This window comes from Canis lupus, chromosome X (assembly GCF_048164855.1).
Source record: "Canis lupus baileyi chromosome X, mCanLup2.hap1, whole genome shotgun sequence".
NCBI classification, from domain to species: Eukaryota; Metazoa; Chordata; class Mammalia; order Carnivora; family Canidae; genus Canis; species Canis lupus.
In genome coordinates, this window is record NC_132876.1 from 42,761,782 (window position 1) to 42,781,291 (window position 19,510).

Consider the following 19,510-nt stretch of genomic DNA (forward strand, 5'->3'; position numbering starts at 1 on the left):
AGGCAGAGGGAATAACCTGAGTCAAAGTGAATAAATTATATAGACATGTTGGGGGAGAGAAATTGAATTTGGCTAGAACAGAAGGTACAAGAGAGTAGTGGGGGATGAGGCTGGAAATGGAGCCGGAGGTCCAGTTTTGAAGGCCTTGAAGGCTGAGGTGAGGAGTTTGTGCCTATTTCTTTTTTGACAACATCTGGGCCACAGTTACGAGCTCAACCTACCAGCAATATCTAGGGCCGACTGGAACAGGAGAGCCTTGGAGCAGGGGCACTGATTAAGAGGAAGCTGTGCTATTCAAGGCAGCTGGTAATGCAGGTCTGGGCCAAGCTGAGAGGATGATCAAGAGAAATACGGTCCAAGAAAGGATTTGTCACTGTTGAGTATGCAGGGAGGGCAAGAAATAAGAGAACTAATAATAAAACGCAGTTGGATTTGGTAAATGGAAGTCACCAGTGACCTCTAGAAAAAGGAGTTACAGTCAAGTCTTGGAAGCAGATGTCAAAATGTTGAGTTAGGGAGTCAGTCAGTTGTGATGATGTGGAGGCAGCAAGTCTGAACTCATCTCCAAAAACTTGGCTGGAGAGGGTGGTGACTAAGACAGAGCTACAGTTTGGTGAAACGGTCCAGCTCAGGTTAGACAGGGGGCATTGGTAATGAACCCAATCCGTTTATGACTTCTACTAGCACAGTGGTCCAGATTCATAGAGCAATGGAAACCCCATGTCTCACCATTGACCATATTGACATATTAGGTAGGCATAAATGTAGACTGAGGAACTCAGAGCAGATACAGTATTAGAAATCTGTGTTTCAGACTGTAATGTGTTACCATTCAAATACAGGGTTCCATGGGGAAAATGTTTTCTAACAAGTCCATGCAACCTGTTGCAACACTTGTCATGAAACTAATATAAATAATTCATAGGGCAGAGCAGGACTAAGATCCCCTGCTGTGTGTTCCTCACTTATGGCCTAGCACTGAGACTCACAGCTTCTGTAAAGCCACTGAAAACAAAAATTAGGGTCGAACACATAATTTGGGGTCTGGTTTTACTATGGACCTTGGATTACCATCACAAAATTATGGCAAATGGTTATTTTGCTCTAGCCCCTTAGCAATTTGCAGAATGCCAGCACATTTTAACGACACAGAACTAGAACTGACAAGATGACTCTAATTTCAACCTTACTTCATTAATATGAAAATGCTTTGAAAAATAAATCTCTGGCTAATGAAAACACCATCTGTTGATGGCTTTTTGCCACTGTTTTCTTACATCCCAAGACATAATTTGAGGAAAACCCCCGAACATTTACTTTACTCACTTCCTCTTCATTTGCAAGGAATGAAAGCTTCCTCTCAAATTGGAATTGATTCTCAATAATGAATATATGCAAAGGAAAGTGGAGAATTGCTGCAATTATGCATTTCATTTCCTCACCCTTCCTTATCACGCTTGGCACTGACGAATCATTTAGAACTAGAAATTCTGGGCCACTCTAGGCTGGAATGATCACATGCATTGATTTGGCCAAATAATTACCTTGCCTATACTCTGGCTAAGGAGACAAAGAGAATACATGCACATATGTGTCTGTGTGGGCATGCATGTGCCTCTGTGTGTGTATGTGTGTGTACACAGTCTCCTTACGTAAAAATAAACATGTCTTTTTGTTACTGTGTTGTTGCGGTCTGGTTTTTAAACACTGGTCTGTTTAAACACTTTTCCTGTGTTGTCCAGTGAATCACCGGGCCCGGGTCCCTCCGTACAAACCTATTTAGGGTAGCTTTCTCAGAACAGCTGAACCATGACAAAGTGGCAGGGGAGATTGGAATGGAGATATTTGCTGGGAGGAAACGGAGACAGGAGGTTGGCAGGGGAGCAGGATGAAGCTCCAATTTCCTGCTGCAGGGGGTTACCTCTGGGTCCTCCTTCTGTGCTTTCCCTGTGTGGGGGTTAGAGATGCATTTGTACCACGAGACTGAGACCCTCTTCACCTCCAGATGACTATATATCATCACGGTGTTTACTAAACTCTACATGTGTCTAAGTAACACAACGGGAGGGGAATATTCGGCTGCTTTGGTGTAACTGGGACTTTAAAAGGCCCGGGTAAGCTAACCTGACGGTCAACACCGGTTCCGTTTTTTATGCAAGTTCCACTTTGTGTCACATAGGCTTGGTCTCTTTGTGTACTGTTCTGTTGTACCCTTGACAAAGTGGAAAATGTTTGCCATTTCTGAGATACCAGGCATGGGCTATTCTTCCAGATAGCATCTCATAAAAAGAGATGGGCTGGGTTTTTTTTAAAGATTTTTTATTTATTCATTTGAGAGAAAGAGCAAAATCATGAGGGGAAGAAGGGGGGAGAGGAGAAAAAAGCAGACTCCCCACTGAGCAGGGAGCCTGACCTGGGGTTCGATCGATCGTAGGATCCCAGGATCATGATCTGAGCTGAAGGCAGATGCTTAACCAACTGAGCCACCTGGGTGCCCCAATTGCTGGTTTATTTTTTTTCCCATTTCTCTAGATACACGTTGTTTCAGATAACTTTCTCACTAGCTCCCTCAAGAAACCAAACATTGCCTCTTCTTTAAAGCCAGAGATTTCCCTGATGGCACACCCTCTCGACCACGACTGTCACTTGTCATGCTCTGTGAAAGCGTATGTCTTTTACACATATGTGAGCACATTTATACACACCTACCTGACACGGCAAGCCCTGAAGTCCTAAAAAGGGGTGAAGCCTTTCTGCTTGCTCTGTTTAAACATGCAGAATTACCACCGAATGCCTGTATACTCTTCAATTTTCTAAAAGGCATGAGGGGAACATTCTCTAAGTCTACACAAGATCCCCACTGCTTCGATGTGGGAATGGAACCTTTGGGGCTGCGGAGGGAGGAGGGAAGGGAAGAAAGGCCGATGTACCCCAAACCTGAGCCTTCCTGATTCACAGAAGACAACACCATCTTTAAAAATGATCTGAGCCAGTGACCCCATTACTATTTATCGACATGCTCTTTTTTTTTTGACATTCGGTCTGCTCACTGATATTCCTAGCTATCTCCAAAATCCAGGAGCCAAAATTTTTAGCACACTTTTGGGGTCACATTCTGCTTTCTTTTTTTAACTGCTTGTCTTAAAATACTAACTTTGCTTTTGCTTCAGTCTGTCACTTTATGTATCAATTACATATGGCCTTTCAACAGCAGAACACACCATCTGGTCCACCAACTAAAGCCCACACCCTTCTGCCAGAGTGTGTTGCTTCCCCAAACATTAATTTGCTGTTGTGTAGACACAGGCTATGTCCCAGAATGAGATACAGGTGAGACACTGGATGTCCAAGGTCTACTCTACTTGAGGCTCATTAGAGATATGACCAAGACTGGTCCTCAACCAGCGAAGCTGGGTGAATCAGGTTGCCATTCCTCTTCTTTCCAGAATGTTCTGACATCATTCCACAAAGACCCATGCCTCCCCTAGTTCCCTCATTAGGAATGCTACACAGACCACCCTGCATTTTTTTTCTTGCCCTTCTCCTCAGGTGGATTGCATGGTTCTATCTCTACCTTAAATGTGTAAATTATTATTTGGACCTTCTAAAATAAAACCCGTACTAAAAACCTAAACCCACTGTTTATTGTGATAACAGGATAGTGAACCAAAACCAATTGACTTTCCTGGAGTTCTCAATGTGGTACTCTACTCGAACTATTCCTCTTTGGTTCCTGCCTCTCATGCACACTCTTCCCTTCTTCCTTCACATACTCTTCCTTCATATTTACCTTCTAGACTCTGAGTGTGCCACAAGGCTCAATCCTGGGCCCTTGCTCAGCTCACCACTGCATGACCCTATCGCTGCTCTAAAGGCCTCCAATCTATGTCTCTAGCCCTAATCTTTCAGCCATCGCAAAGGCCTGAATCTCAACTCCTTCTAGAACATTTGCCCTTTCAGTTCTGAAATTACCCCCATGTTCTCCCTCCTCCAGATACTTGACCAAACTATTTTCTTCCTGCTACAGCACTCCCTGTCCCTTACTCCATCCCCACCCCCCAACTGGACATCCCCAAACCCACCCAAAGTCTCTTTTGATGGTTGTCCTTCCCATGTTCTCTCTCAATCCCTTGTGCTTCCATTGTCATAGAACTCACCACTCTGTCCTGTAACTGTGTCCTTAACTAACCGTCTCCTCACAGTGAGCCAAAAGCTCCACCAGTGTTGGGACTGTGCTCTCTTTACCCTTGTAATCCCAACACCCTTCCTGGTACTTGGCATCTAATAGTGTTCAGTAAACTTTTGATGAATGACCCATGATCATATCAAACTCAAATCTAAAGTCAAATTATACCACCCAAACTGCTAGTACCTTCCTCTAATTTACCCCATTTCTATCCCCAATACCTCTATTCTTCAAGACATCTCCTAGTCCAGAGTCACTTTTTAATTCTTTCTCTCCCATCACCTGTAACCATAGAGCCAGCCATTCACCAAGTCCTGTCAACTCATCTCCAGTTTGGTCCTTCTCCAGCAAATTCATTCACGATTTCCTGTTTTGAGCAGCATGTCTCCCTTTCACAGACTCTTCCTCTGTGCTCCCGAGCATCCTGTGCACGCCTCTGTCATGGCACATACCCTACTGCTTTGGATTTTTTTATGGACTTATCTGTCTCTCATACTAAGTTCAAAGCTCCCCAGGGCAGGGACTGTGCCTGATTTCCTGTGTGCCCAGCTTCTACCATGATGACTTGAATGGTTGAGAGTATTCAGTGAACAAAATGAGTGTTCATGAATTGTCTGTTAAATGAATGAATGAATCCCTAGACTTGATCCCTGGTGCTACAGTTTAAGTTGCTATCTGTTCTGTCTTCGGGGGAGATAAAGAACAAGACATTACCTCATTACATTAACCCTTTGAGAACATGCCTGTCATTATCACATTTTCCCCTTTCAACTTTGCTTCTTTGGGCTTATTCATTCTTTCCATCATCTTTCCTTTCCTATGTTATATTTCTAGAATATGTTCCTTTGCCCAATAAGAACAGACAGGATTGGGATGCTTGGGTGGCTCAGTGGTTGAGTGTCTGCCTTTGGCTCAGGTCATGATCCCGGGGTCCTGGGATTGAGTCCCACACTGGGCTCCCTGCAGGAAGCCTGCTTCTCCCTCTGCCCATGTCTCTGCCTCTCTCTGTGTCTCTCTCATGAATAAATAAATAATCTTTAAAAAAAAAAAAAGAATGGACCATGCTGTGTAGCATTGGGAGCATGTCGTGGACAATTAAGAGACCACAGAAAAGCCAGATGTACAAGCAAGCATGACTTTCTGATCATGGGTTGAAGGCTAGTTTAGCCAGTTTAGAAACCCTATGACAGATACCACCCTCACCCCATACATACGTGTCCACCAACCACATCGTAGGGAGTGCAAATCTGGACTTAAACACTTTGCTTATATGATAATTTTGCTACTGTGGCTCAGTACCTAAGTGAGTCAAATTGAGAAACAAATTTTTCTGCTCTCTCACCTTTAATAACCCAACCCGGCCTCTCTGAAGCTTCTTATCATGACGATTTATGGCATGGCTCATTTATTAGGGAGATCCTTAGTCTCAGCATAGGTTCTACCAAGGCCATAATCCTTATTGGGGGCACCATGCTTATGGCCTTACACACCAGGCATCCTCAACCCAACTTTTCTACAGATATGCCCACAGAAAATTAACACAGATGCTCTCCTCCCACACAATGACACACGTAGACATACACAGACAAACAAATTGAGTCATTCTCAGCTGCTCAACTATGCAGAAATCCACACACTCATATATGGTGACACATACATATATATGCAAATATACTCTCTCTCAACCCCGGCTTTCATAAAGATATTTCTCTCTTTCTCTTATATTAATAGTCATACTGGTTCCGAAATAGTAAAATGCCCAGTGGTAGATAAGATGAGAGGGTATCTGTCTTGGCAGACAGAAGTGGGTGTCAAGTGGGTGAGCAGACAAATGACTGGGAGAAGGTGGTGGCTGAGTGACAATGGGTGGGTGGATGACAGAGTGACTGAGTAGGAAGAAGGGCAAGCAATCAACTCTGATAAGATTCTAGAATATCATATCATATTTTCCAACCTTTTAACTGGCGTTGTGGCTTTCCTTTGAACATTCTCCAAGTCTCACATCTCCCTTCTCTTTGTCTAGCAATCTTGAGCTCTGTCTCAGCCTCTCTTTCCGTGTGTGTGTGTGTGTGTGTGGTGTGTGTTTCACTTTCCCATAACAAAAAACTTACTCTGGTGCCAGGTAATATTTTATAACAACGAGATCCCTGGTATGTAAGTGCAACTGCATTTAAGAATTATTTGTAGTAATGAATTTGTGGAAATGTAATGAGAAAAAGAAAATGTGCTTGTTTATTCCTTTCAGGAAATTCCTCTATTCCCCCTGATTTTCATCAGCTATATTTTTGGCAGGCTATGGGCATGGAAATGTGAAGACATCACTCTCAAAGAGAATTATAATAATCACATCTGATTTATACAGATGTCACCACAGGGTTAGGCAGTTGGAAAATCCAGTACTCCAAATGAATAGGCACTTAAAATTAAGGACATGCCATACTTTTGCTAACACTCTGGTTTTTAACATTATCAGGAGTTTGCAGGAGATTCTTTTTTTTCAGACCCCTAAAGTAGTCATAATGGCAAGACAGATTTATATCTCACAAGATGAGAGCTAAGGCAAGCTATAGACACTGCTATATTTCCCACAGATCCATTATTAATATTCCACTCATTTGGATTTCTTGAGCACATATTATGTGTGCAAGACACTAGGAGGATACTGAAGAAATAAAAGATAATGCGTCTGGCCTCAAAAAATTTATGGTAGAGCTGGGATGTGTTGGGGTGGCCTTGAAGGGTTTTAGCTGGGGACTAAAGAATTGGTAGGATTCCTAAGCAGGTCAAGAGAAAGAGCACAATGGGCAGCCCGGGTGGCTCAGTGGTTTAGCACCACCTTCAGCCTGGGACATGATCCTGGAGACCCAGAATCAAGTCCCATATCCGGCTCCCTGCATGGAGCCTGCTTCTCCCTCTGCCTGTGTCTCTGCCTCTCTCTCTCTCTCTCTCTCTCTCTCTCTGAGTGTGTGTGTGTGTGTGTGTGTGTCTCATGAATAAATAATAAACAAAATCTTTTAAAAAAAGAGCACAGGTCTAAGTTAGGAGTCATAAAAGAGAATGAGTGGTATGTTTAGCAGACAGGAAGCTAATCTGGGCAGAATAAAGGTACTACGTTTGAGAGTGGTAGGGGGCAAAGATGGATGGGTAGCATGTGAACTAAGTTGTACCAGACTTAGAATATCGAGTTGAGATCTGTCATCAATACAGAGCCACTGAAATTTGACCTCTTTTTAGAAAGCCAACATTCATTTTTTTAAGATTTTATTCATTTATTCATGAGAGACACACACAGAGAGAGGCAGAGACATAGGCAGAGGGAGAAGCAGGCTCCATGCAGGGAGCCTGATGTGGGACTCGATCCCAGGACCCCAGGATCACACCCTGGGCTGAAGGCGGGTGATAAACCACTGAGCCACCCAGGCATCCCTAAAGCCAACATTTATTAATGTAATAGTATCGATCTTTTCTACAGGGAGAAACTCATGAGCCAATGAAAACTCTTAACACGTGAAGCATTTTTATAGAAATGTGGCCACATGTCATGAGCTAAGATCATATATTGGGACACATAAGTGGAAAGAGAAGGAATGGAGGAAATAATTACTCTGATAGGCCTTTCTACTGTAATAACTGTTGGGAACAAAACTATTCTTTGAAATTGAAGAATTAATTGAACCACTGGTTGCCTTCCGAAGGACATGTAGTTAGAATGGACAAATAAAGAATGATAATAAACCATAGTAAGTATCCCAAACCCCCCTAATCCACTTTGAGCACATGTTAAGAAGACAGGCTGGCTTCTGGTTATTCCGACCTTTTGTCTTATAACATAACAGTGTGTTTATTCTTCATTGAATAAATAAATACTGGAGACCACTAATCCTACGGAGGGAAGTTAGTACAAATAGGGTAGTTATAAAGGCCAACAGTGAAGCTCCAGAACCAAAAAGGACAAATAAACACCATTTCACTTATGGGCCAAAAGTAAAACCCCTAGATATATGTACTATCATACCCCCCCCCTTCTCCTGTAGGACTCCCATGCTCTTCAGGGCCAGAGGAGTATGCTCAAGGCCATCTCCTCCATAGCTTCTGACAACCAGCTTCCTCCTTTCTCCTTGGGGAAGAATTCGGCAGATTAAGGGAATAATCCCAAATGCTTTTCTAAATTAAAATTAAGCCAAAGAAGTGAGAATATGTGACACTAAGTCAAACTTCCTCTCCGCTTAATATGGAGAACTAATAGCCCTTTACACTTGGACACCAAAGTGATCCTCACACATCTAACACACACACACACACACACACACACACACACACACACACAGAGCAGCAGCAGCAGCAGCAGCAACAGCAACAGCACCTCTCCCTCCCCAAAGTCCAAGATGTTCCAGACAATATAACAAACCACACAGTTGGGAATGATTCATATGTTTCCACTCTCAGTCCAAAAAATGAGCAAAAAAAAAAAAAGTTTCCGCTTAATTTAAAATCAGAATTTTCTGCACATTTCCTTAAAAAATTAAAGGGGAACAATTCAAAATCTGGCCTTTCTTTCTCCAAAAATTACTGATTAGTTACATACTAAATTATCTTTTGGTAAAATACTTTTGTGCTGTGTCCAGCCCTAGAGACTTGGGCTATAGCTACATTATGCCAAATATCTAATCAATCATCCAGTGTTTTCATGTTTTCGGATGTTTTCAAAATCTGGTGTTCTGCAGATACAGGCTTATTCTATCCAGTCTTTTGTTATCTCAATCATACATATGGATACAGAGTTTTCTGTTTGGAGTATTTCTCAAGGCCAGTGCCTTATTATAGTTCCAACACCTGCAAACATTTGGCAGAGACTGTCCCATCCTCTCCATATCCCCTACTCTTCCTGCAACCCCACCTCCATCTCTTGCCATTATGAAGCTGTAAGTTTATACAGTATGTCCTTTCCTTGATGCTGTTAATCGTTTATCTGTGACCCATGAAATGTACAATTGCCAGAGCATAAAGTTAAGTTTCAAATCACATTTCATGGGCAAAACTGAGGTCCAAAACAAAGTGGCAGCAGGCTACAGCAGAAAGGATACTTAGAGTGCAGAAGCTGAGTTCCAGTTCCAATCCTGTGACTTTGACCAAATCACTTAACCCCTCAAAGTTTTAATTTATACCACATGACAGTGTAAGGCTTTGACTAGACCAAGTGCAAGGCCTGGCATCCTAGGAGTCTAAGAATGGAGTCAATGAGATTATTCCTCACCATAGTCTGGAAACGAGTAAGAAAATCACCCTGAGTGGAATCCACAAACATTGAACTTTGTACAAATCTGTACATATTAGATATAAATAAAAATCACAAAAGGCACAAACCACTGTCAGCGTGGCCACTCTCAATATCGCTTGCAACAAATTATGGGAGGGAAAATATATCCCATCCTGAGTATTGCTATCTTCACCAACCTCATGAAATGTTTACATGAGTTACCATGACTTGTTTGGGGCATGGCAAGAGGAAAATCTCCACTTCCTTTCTCCCCTCCTCCCATCCTATCCTCTTCCTTCCACCCTGATCTATCTAGCCAGTCCCTATTTGGGGGGTGGTAATCTCATTAGTCACATAAACATTTTATTTTCCTGGAGTTTCTGCTAAACAGCTCCCTTCTTAAGAGAAGTTAAACCCTATGGCAGGCAGGCCATGGGAATAAAGCAATTTGCTGGAGTTGACATTTGTTAACATCAACATGAGGCAGTAGGGTTTTACAAAATAGGTGCTTTGACTTGCACATAAATATTATATATACAGCATGACAACTTTGGGAAACTCTGTCCAATGAACGCCAATGAAATACTGGAAACTTCCAAGGCAGGCAACTGCAGCCCAGTGCTTCAGTCTCCAACCCACACACACTCAAAAAGAAAAAAAAAACTGCACGTTGGCACATCTAACACTGGATTAAATACTTATTGCCTGCAGTTGAAATTTTGAGTTCAGACAGCTGATTATCCCTCTTGACTTCGTAGTAAACTGAAGTTCCTTTTTTGTCTTTTGTTCTGTTTTGCTTTTGCTTTGTGAGGCAGGCTTAGAATCAGCCCTGTGCTAAGGGCTGGAGGGCAATTTTTGGCAAGCGGAGTGCCAAACCTGTTTCTTTAGCATGTCGAGAGGACAAACACATGTACTACTGTCCTCCACCAAAAAAAAAAAAAAAAAAAAAAAAAAAAAAAAAAAAAAATCTCTCGCCTACATAGAGATACACTCAGACGCCTCCACCCACACCTCCACAGAGACACACCCAACCTTCCCATTGCTATACCCGCACCCAGGCATATCAGCACGTATGCTAATTACAGGACACCTACATAGGTACTCACATACCTAAAACAGGCGGAAAGATCATGACAAAGATAGATAGTGTGCAATATGTCACTGACAGAGGACAGACGGTGTTGTTTCTCTGGGCAGGCTACGTGTGGTACGGGCCAGAGGCTAACTCATCCAGAACTGGCCAGAGGTGAAGGGATGCAACAGGTTTGTGCCACTGATGAAGCAGGTCCCAGGGAGAGTTTGTGAGTGAGTAGGCAATTCCTCACGAGAACAACTTGGGAGTTAATTGACTTGTTACATAGGACAAGTGGACCTAGCTTGATTAGGGAACTTGCTAAGTGTGTATAACAATTGTGTGTAGAGACCAAGGTGTATAAGAGACATTTCCCAGATCCCTTACCTTGAGTTTCTCAAATCGGTCATTCAGGGACGCAACCTGATGGTCTCGGTGACGTCCCACCAGTTTGCATAAGGCACAGATCAATTGGTCATCAGATACACAATACATGTTCACTTTCTCGTTCTCGTGGTCCAGGCAGGTGATCCCTCGAAGGTGGGTGTCTGGCACGGGTTCCACCAGGCGGTGGCTGGTGAAAGGTTTCTTGTTGGGGTGTGTGGCCCGCAGGCAACGGTCACAGTAGGAGACCTCACAGGTGATGCATGTTTTCACTGCATCCCTGGGCGGGTCCTGCTCACAGAATTGGCAAGCAATTCGCTCACTAGACATGGCAGTGCTGGGCCTGTAAGTCCTTTCCCGGCGGCTCTCACTGGGGGAATTGGGCCCACTGACTGAAGCCTTCTGGAAGCGATCGATAATGTTCTGCAGAGTCACATTCCTCTTGAGGCCATCCAGGCCCCGGTGGTTCAGCGAGATAACATACCTGCATGTAGGACACTGGAAAGCAGTAATGGGTTCAATGGATTCACCAGAGCTGCAGCTTGAGACCAGGATGCGGTGGGCACAGCTAAAGCAGAGGCTGTGAGCGCAAGGGAGCAGAAGGGGGTCTTCGAACAACTCCAGGCAGATTGGACAGGTCAATTCAGACTCCAGTGTTTCCATCTTTAGTGAAAATAATCCTGCTGAGGCATTAAGAACCACAGAGGCTCTGCTTTCACCTGCGAGGAATACAAAGCAAGAGTCACTAGGCGTTTCCGAAGGAAACGTGGATGTAGCACAGTCACACACTAGCCAATGGAGGCTTTGCACGCTAGCTTCTCCAGTGGGGCTGGAGCAATAGGAAAGCAATCTGGGAATTAATCAAAAAGTCTTTCTGGGGAATCCCTGGGTGGCTCAGTGGTTTGGTGCCTGCCTTCAGCCCAGGGCATGATCCTGGAGTCCCAGATATAGTCCCGCATCAGGCTCCCTATGTGGAGCCTGCTTCTCCCTCTGCCTGTGCCTCTGCCTCTCTCTCTCTCTCTCTCTCTCTCTCTGTGTGTGTGTCTCATGAATAAATAAATAAAATCTTTTTTTTAAAAAGCCTTTCCCTACCCCCGCTTCAAACCTTGTTTTCAACAAATGTGCGAGTTTATGTTCCTGCACTAATAAATAGAACCAAGTAGTCACTTCTGAATCCTGGTTTGCTGGCTGACATAACTATTCCAGCTTATGAGACCAGTGCAGATCAGACCCCTCACATATTAGCCACTGACATCTCTGGTCCTGGACTGTGATGAGCCTGAGGCCCTGCAAAATTCTCAATCTCCATTCTCCAATACTGGTCTGTATTTTTCCTTCAAGGTAAAATAAAGGGGCTGTGCCTATTTCACATCTAGGGGAAGGAAAAAGGGCCATATTTCAAACTCTCTACTTCTTGAAATGATTCCATTCTGAGAGCTTGGGTGAAAAAGAAGAGCAAGCTTTGGAAAAAAAGGACTGCTCAGCATAGAATAATAAATTCTTCAGAGTGTGAACTCTAATTATTTCCTGGTGTCACTCATGGAAATTCCTGTTCTGTTCCAGTTCTAGTAAACTGAGTTACTAGAGATAAATGGTGCTGGTTTTCACTTCCTTCCTTCACCTTCAGCAAGCTCTTCATCTCATCAAGCTCAATGAGAAAGGACTTCCACTTTTCAACAAACTCAGCAATAGATGCTGATCAATAATGAAGACATATTACCTTTTGGTTTCAGCTGGGTTTTATTATTACACATTCACTGAACTAGCACAAGCCTACCATGAAGCTCACCTCCCCGTGTGTCTTTTCATACTTCCTAAAACATAACAGGATGCAAATCAACACCCAGATATAAATTAGCAAGGCGAGGAGCCAGCCAGTTCCACATCTGGTAATTTTCATTTTGGTATGTGCATCGCAGAGTAAAAGAAGTCACCCAATTAATGAAATTAATGAAACCAATCTCTTGGTCAATCTATCTCTTCTCCCACAGCCATTTCTGAGCTGAACATAATAGATATTGCCATGGGTCTTCTGTTAATTAAAATGAACACACATAAATGTTCTAAGCTAGCCTTAACTAAGGAAAAAATCTATCTTATCGACAGAAGGTGTTAATCTTATTTTTAGAAAAGAGAAAGCCGTCTTTGGCTCGTGAATAACTTTTGTTCATCATCTTACTATCATGGAAGACCCTCACTGGGGCTTGAAATTTTGATTCTGCCACTGAATAAAAACACCAGATGCATCCCTAAAAGCTGTTTCTAGATCAAACCTCTTAGGTGCACTAAACGAACTAGCTATTTAATGGAAATCTATAGGAAAAAGTTTAGAGTAAAGTAAAAGTAAAGAGTCTTTCTGGCAAAACAGCCACTCATGGTTGGTTTGGTAAGTTCAGACTGTATAACTACATTTTTAAAACATGAGACATGCAGTTATTCTGTTTATGATTTACAAGTGCTACAAAATTGTTGGCTGGCAATATGTAGTTTATAATACCTATCAGCATTCACCAATAGAGATGAAAGAGTACAATTACATTGTGCCTACATCACAAGACCTTAAAAGTGGAAGAAACTTTTAGTTAGAGATGATGGATTCCAACCTTTGCTCCAGGCAGGAGTATATCCTTTGATTGTTCCACTACTCAAGTTCAACATGGCCATAAATGAACTTGCTATCCTTCCTCTCTCCTCCCTCCCCCACCCAAAACCCAAAACACCTGTTCTTCCAGTTTTCCCTATCTGGTGAATATCACTAACCAAGCCTATAAACCTAGGAGTTCTCTCATTTACATGTTTATCACCACAACCACTAGTGGCTTCCAGAACCTTCTGTTTTATTTCATTTACATATCTCTGTCTCCAGCCAACTCTCCCTGCCCCTTAGGGCATCGATTGTTTTGTATTTTTATTCAGAACACAGTGCCTCATACATACTGGGTATTCACTAATTGTGAAATGAAGATCCCTTAAAGTAGAAGTCAGAAGAAGGGACCTAGCATTTATTGAGCACCTCCTGTATTCTGAATGGTGTTAAGCACTTTACACACATTACCTCATTAAATGCTGTCAAGAAGCCTGTGAGGAAGGAATTACCGTATCCATATTACAGCTAGGAAATTGGGGCTCAGCCCTGCTAAGTAAATTAACCAGGAACATATATACCCAGTGCACTGGATCAGTCTAATGCCAGTGCCTGTGCTCTTTCCCCTACACCTTTATTTCAATCCTCTCACCTCCTCCACTAAGGTTTATCTTGACTATTCACAAGAGGGCTTCTAAACAGTGGGTTTCCGCTTCTATTTTTGTCTGTGTCCCCCTGAGTCTCTCTGAATCTGTCCCTCATTCCGAGTCCCTTCCAGAATCATATCTTTTTCTTCTAGACCCAACTCCACCTCACACTACATTTTTCTTACTATCTCTTCCGGAACTGCAAGTTTGCCTTCTTCAATGTCTGTATTGGAAACTGCCTGGGAGAGTGGAGTGAGGCCTCCCTCCAAAATAACAGTTGGGGGACACCTGGGTGGCTTAGTGGTTGAGCATCTGCCTTGGCTCAGGGCATGATCCTGGGGTCCTGGGATGAGTCCCGCACTGAGCTCCCAGCAGGAAGCCTGGTTCTCCTTCTGCCTAGGTCTCTGCCTCTCTCTGTGTCTCTCATGAATAAATGAATAAAATCTTTATAAACAAAACAAAACAAAATGACAGGCAGTCAGGAGCATTGCTGAAAGACATTTATGTGTTAAGACTGATACAAAAGCAATTGAGGTCTCTGTGGTATTCTTCTAAATCTTAGGAGTGTGCCAAACAAATTTCTTCCATACAAAAGGAAGAGCTCTTTGAGTTTCCCTGAAATCGTAAATATTGTTCTGGAGTAAGTGGGACACTTGAACCTCATGATGAAATTAAGCTTTGAAAAGTATGCTATGGCTCAGCATTACCTCCAATAAGGTCAAAACAGGACTTCTAACCAGGGAGTTCAGAACCTCTTAGAACTGTTTGAAGAATGTTGTGTGTTTGTCATATATACATTCTCATGAGAAGAGGGCTGTCCAGGGCATTCAAAATGTTCTTAAAAGAGTCCCTGATAGAAAAAAAATGATCCACCTTAAGTGATGTCAGCTCTATAAAGAATAATATAAGATGGTTACAATCTGTTGCCTATGATAAGTAACTTTTCTATACTGTTTCTATCCTGTTCTGGTTTTTTTTTTTTAAAAAAAAGATTTATTTATTCATGAGAGACACAGAAGGAGGCAGAGACATAGTGAGAGGGAGAAGCAGGCTCTCTGTGGGAAGCCCTATCCATGCAGGACTTAATCCTGGGACCCAGGATCACACCCTGAGCGGAAGGCAGCTGCTCAACCACTGAGCCACCCAGGTGCCCCTATTCTGTTCTGTTTTATCATCATCTAGCAAATGCTTTAGCCGAGACCGGGAAACTGAATTTTTTTTCAACTTCTTCAAACATCTGTTCATTTCTCTCATTTATGAGGCCACCTTGTTCTGTCACTGCTAATATTTCAGAACCCTTTCAACTATCTCACATTTTCACTCCCTCCTTGATTATCTAAGCAGCTTTCCTCTTAAAATTTACCTGACACATACTATGTGCCAGGCACTAAATTATACCCTTTACATGCATCATCTCATTTAATTTTCACAATGACCCTCTACAAGATAGGTAGTATTATTACCAAACAAACAAACAAACAAAAGTAACTTGTCCCAGATCGCATTTATTTGCAAGTAGCAGAACTAAGATTCAAACCTAGAATAAGACTAAGAATCCAGAAATCAACTGATATTCTCATATGTTTATGGGCAAATAGCTTTTGATGAGGATTCCAAGTCCACATCAGTGAGGAAAGAATAATCTTTTCAACAAGTGGTATAAGGACAACTGCCTATCCAGATGGAAGCAAAGGGGGTGTGGAGCAAAGTTAGAGCCCTACCTCATACCATATGCAAAAATTATCTCAAAATAAAGCAACAACCTAAATGAACGTGCAGAAACTATAAAACTCTTGGAAGGAAACACAGGTGTAAATCTTTGTGAACTTAAATTAGGCAAGAGTTTCCTACATGATGCCAAATGCATGAGCAACCAAAGGAAAAAAATAGATACATTGGACTTTATCAAAATTTAATACTTCAGTGCTGCAAATGACACCACCAAGAAAGTGAAAAGACAACTCACTGAATGGGAAAAAATATTTGCTAGTCATAGATGTGATACGGGTCTAGTAGCTAGAAATAAACAGAACTCTTAAAATTCCACAATAAAAAAGACCAAAAAGGGGGCAAACGATCTGAATAGACATTTCTCCAAAGATAATACTCAAATAAATGATCAGTAAGCACATGAAAAGATACTCAACTTCATTAGCTATTAGGGAAATGCAAATCAAAACCACATTGAGATACAACTTCATACTCATTGGGATGGCTATATTACTACTTCACACCCACTAGGATGACTATAATTTTTTTAAAATCGTAAATGTCAGCAAGGATTTGGAAAGACTGGAAACCTCAAACACTGCTGGTAGGAATGTAAAATGGTGCATCTGCTTTAGGAAATAGTTTGGCAATTCCCCAGAAGGTTAAAAGCAGAGTTAGCATATGATCCAGAAGAATTGAAGATGTGCTCACTCAAAAACTTGTACACAGATGTTCATAGCAGCATCATTCACAACAGCCACATGGTAGAAATAACTCAAATATCCATCAACTGATGAATGGATAAACAAATGTGTTACATCCATACAATGGCATATTATACCTCAAGAGAAAGTAACAAAGTACTGATCCATACCACATCATGGATGAGATTTGAAAGCACAATGGTAGGTGAAACTGGAGAAGAAGCCAGTCACAGCAGGCCAAAAACTGTATGAATCTCTTTATATGAAATGCCTAGAATTGGCAAATCCATAAGAACAGAAAATACATTAGTGGTTGCCAAGGTCTGGGGAAAGGGAGGGGACAAGAGGGGTGGGGTAACTGCTAATGAGTACAGAGTTTCTTTTGGGGATAATGAAGAAAACATTCAGGAATTAGTAGTGATTATTGCACAACTTTGTGAATATACTAAAATCCACCGAATTGTATACCTTGAAATGGTGAATATTACGATACATCTGAATTTAAAAAAAAAACAAGATTCAAATCCAGGCCTGATCCTGGAATGTGAAGAGTTCACCACTATACTACATTGCCATCTATATAACTATGTAGTCATTCTAAACCCTACTCAATTACTTCTTTCCATTGTTTTTCTAGGTTGGTGATTCTCTGCCTAGGTTTCGCAATACCCTAGAATATCTCTAATGATCAAGGGTTGTCAGAAAATTCTCAGGTCCCAATTTTTATTAATTTAGAAATCACCAGGGGCGCCTAGGTGGCTCAGTCGGTTGGGTGTCTGACTCAGTTGGGTCATTTCAGCCCAAGTCATGATCTCAGGGTCCTGGGATAGAACCCCGGGTCAGGTTCCACGCTTGGTGCAGAGTCTGCTTGGGATTCTCTAATTCTTTCCCTCTCCTCCTGCCCCTCCCTCTGCTCACACTCTCTCATTCTCCTTCTCTCTCAAATAAACAAAGAAAATATTTAAAAATAAAATAAAAACCAAAAGACTCTTAAAAAAATAGTTGGCTTCCTATATCACAATATACTTTTAGAAAGGACAGAGGGAAGCAGCATGACAAAAATGAAACAACAGCAAACTGTTGCAACTTCTAAAACTCTGTGAGTTACTAATTTATACAGAATTAGAGAGTGTGCTAAAGATAAAGACAGGATGTGAGCCTTGAGCCTGATAGAGTGCCACCCGATAACAGGTAATCAGGAAGCTTTTGCCAGAAAACACAATGGTTTGTCATAAAAATGCACTGATGAAGTGCCTGGGAGGGCAGACCAATTGCCATGTGAAGAAACAAATGCCCAGGGATCCCTGGGTGGCTCAGCAGTTTAGCGCCTGCCTTCAGCCTAGGGCATGATCCTGAAGTCCCGGCATCGAGTCCCAGGAGTCCCACGTTGGGCTCCTGCATGGAGCCTGCTTCTCCCTCTGCCTGTGTCTCTGCCTCTCTCTCTCTCTGTGTATCTCTCATGAATAAATAAAAATCTTTAAAAAAATGCCCACATCCGCAGACACTGATCTGTTCCCTTCTGCAACATTCAGGTACCACCGTGTAGTCACATATGTATGTTTACGGATTTGCCCTTGCTCTATTATACCACTGTTTCTGCCTGCCTTATCTTCACCCTGCAACCCCTTTGGGCTAAGACCCCTGAAAAACAGAAGTCGATGAGAAAAAAAAAATAAGAAGGTATCATAAGGCTGTGTGCATAAGCGGAGATACAAAGGAGGAGCTTCGGTGCAGGTGATTAAGATAAAAATAATGCATTCTACACCTACAAAATGAAAGATTGATTTCAGCAATGCCCTCCAAATCCGACATTCTGTTAACTCTGATCACGGAGAAAAGCTGTGATCTGCACTTGGCAGAATTCGATTATTTCAAACGTTATTTGAACATAATTAAAAGCCCCCATTGTGTCAGCAGTTTGGATTCCTTCTAGTTTTCATCTCCTAGGTTTGCAGAGTGTGTCCCTCAGCTCTCATTACCCCCTGAGGAGCCATGGGTGCCCCCCATTGTCCCCTGTCCTCCTTCACAGAAAAACCAAGAGTGCCAAGAGTGTGAAACCAAGCCTGACCTCTGGGCTGGAGAATGAGGATAGAGCTGGGCCATATGACTTGTTTAAAAAACAAATTAATGTAAAATAAACACTCTTCAGGATATTAACAGGAATGTCCCATGAGCTTTTTCTTTAAAAAAAAAGATTTTATGTATTTATTCATGAGAGATGAGAGACAGAGAGAGAGAGAGAGAGAAGCAGAGACACAGAGGGAGAAGCAGGCTCCATGCAGGGAGCCCAAGGTGGGACTCGATCCCGGGACTCTAGGATCATGCCCTGGGCCGAAGGCAGGCACTAAACTGCTGAGCCACCCAGGGATCCCTGAGCTTTTTCTTTAAATAATTACAAACCCATATCCCTGCCTCAGGGGATGAGAGAATGAGTCCCGGCTTTACACTGATATTTCCCTAACTGTAAAGTGTCCTTCAAGTTGAGCTAGAATTACCAGAGGATCTCTTTTAAGATGCCTTCCAGTTCTGGGCGCCGGGTGTCCCAAAGGTTGGGCGTCTGCCTTCAGCTCAGGTGGTGATCCCAGGGTCCTGGGTTCAAGTCCCACATCGGGCTCCCCACAGGGAACCTGCTTCTCCCTCTGCCTATATCTCTGCCTCTCTCTGTGTGTCTCTCATGAATAAATAAGTAAAATCTTTTTTTAAAAAAATCCATAAATCTCCTCTATTGGTGTGATGAGAAAGGCTGACCAGTGAAGGGTATCATCATGGTACAAACAAAATGCATTACTTTCCTTGGGCCAAGCCAAGATGCTGGAGGGCAGTGGCTAGTTTTGCCTGTTGTCCTCAAGGAAAATATAATGGGTATTCCTAGAGGACAATGGTCGGGGAGAGGGGGTCCCATGGGGAGTACAAACTAATGAGAACACCTCTGGGAACGGAAAAGAAAGGCAATCGAATCCTGGAAT

The 19,510-nt window shown here is 42.5% G+C and overlaps 1 protein-coding gene across 10 annotated transcripts in view; it reads right to left on the reverse strand.

Annotated features, from left to right (window-relative positions):
* Positions 1-19,510, reverse strand: part of MID2 (midline 2) — a 203,253-nt gene that overhangs the window by 87,650 nt on the left and 96,093 nt on the right. For all 10 annotated transcript variants that reach the window (XM_072815300.1, XM_072815297.1, XM_072815303.1 and 7 more), the window contains exon 2: positions 10,903-11,618. In XM_072815300.1, coding sequence (XP_072671401.1) covers positions 10,903-11,562 — 660 coding nt within the window. In that variant the 5' untranslated portion in view covers positions 11,563-11,618. The remainder of the gene's footprint in view (positions 1-10,902; positions 11,619-19,510) is intronic.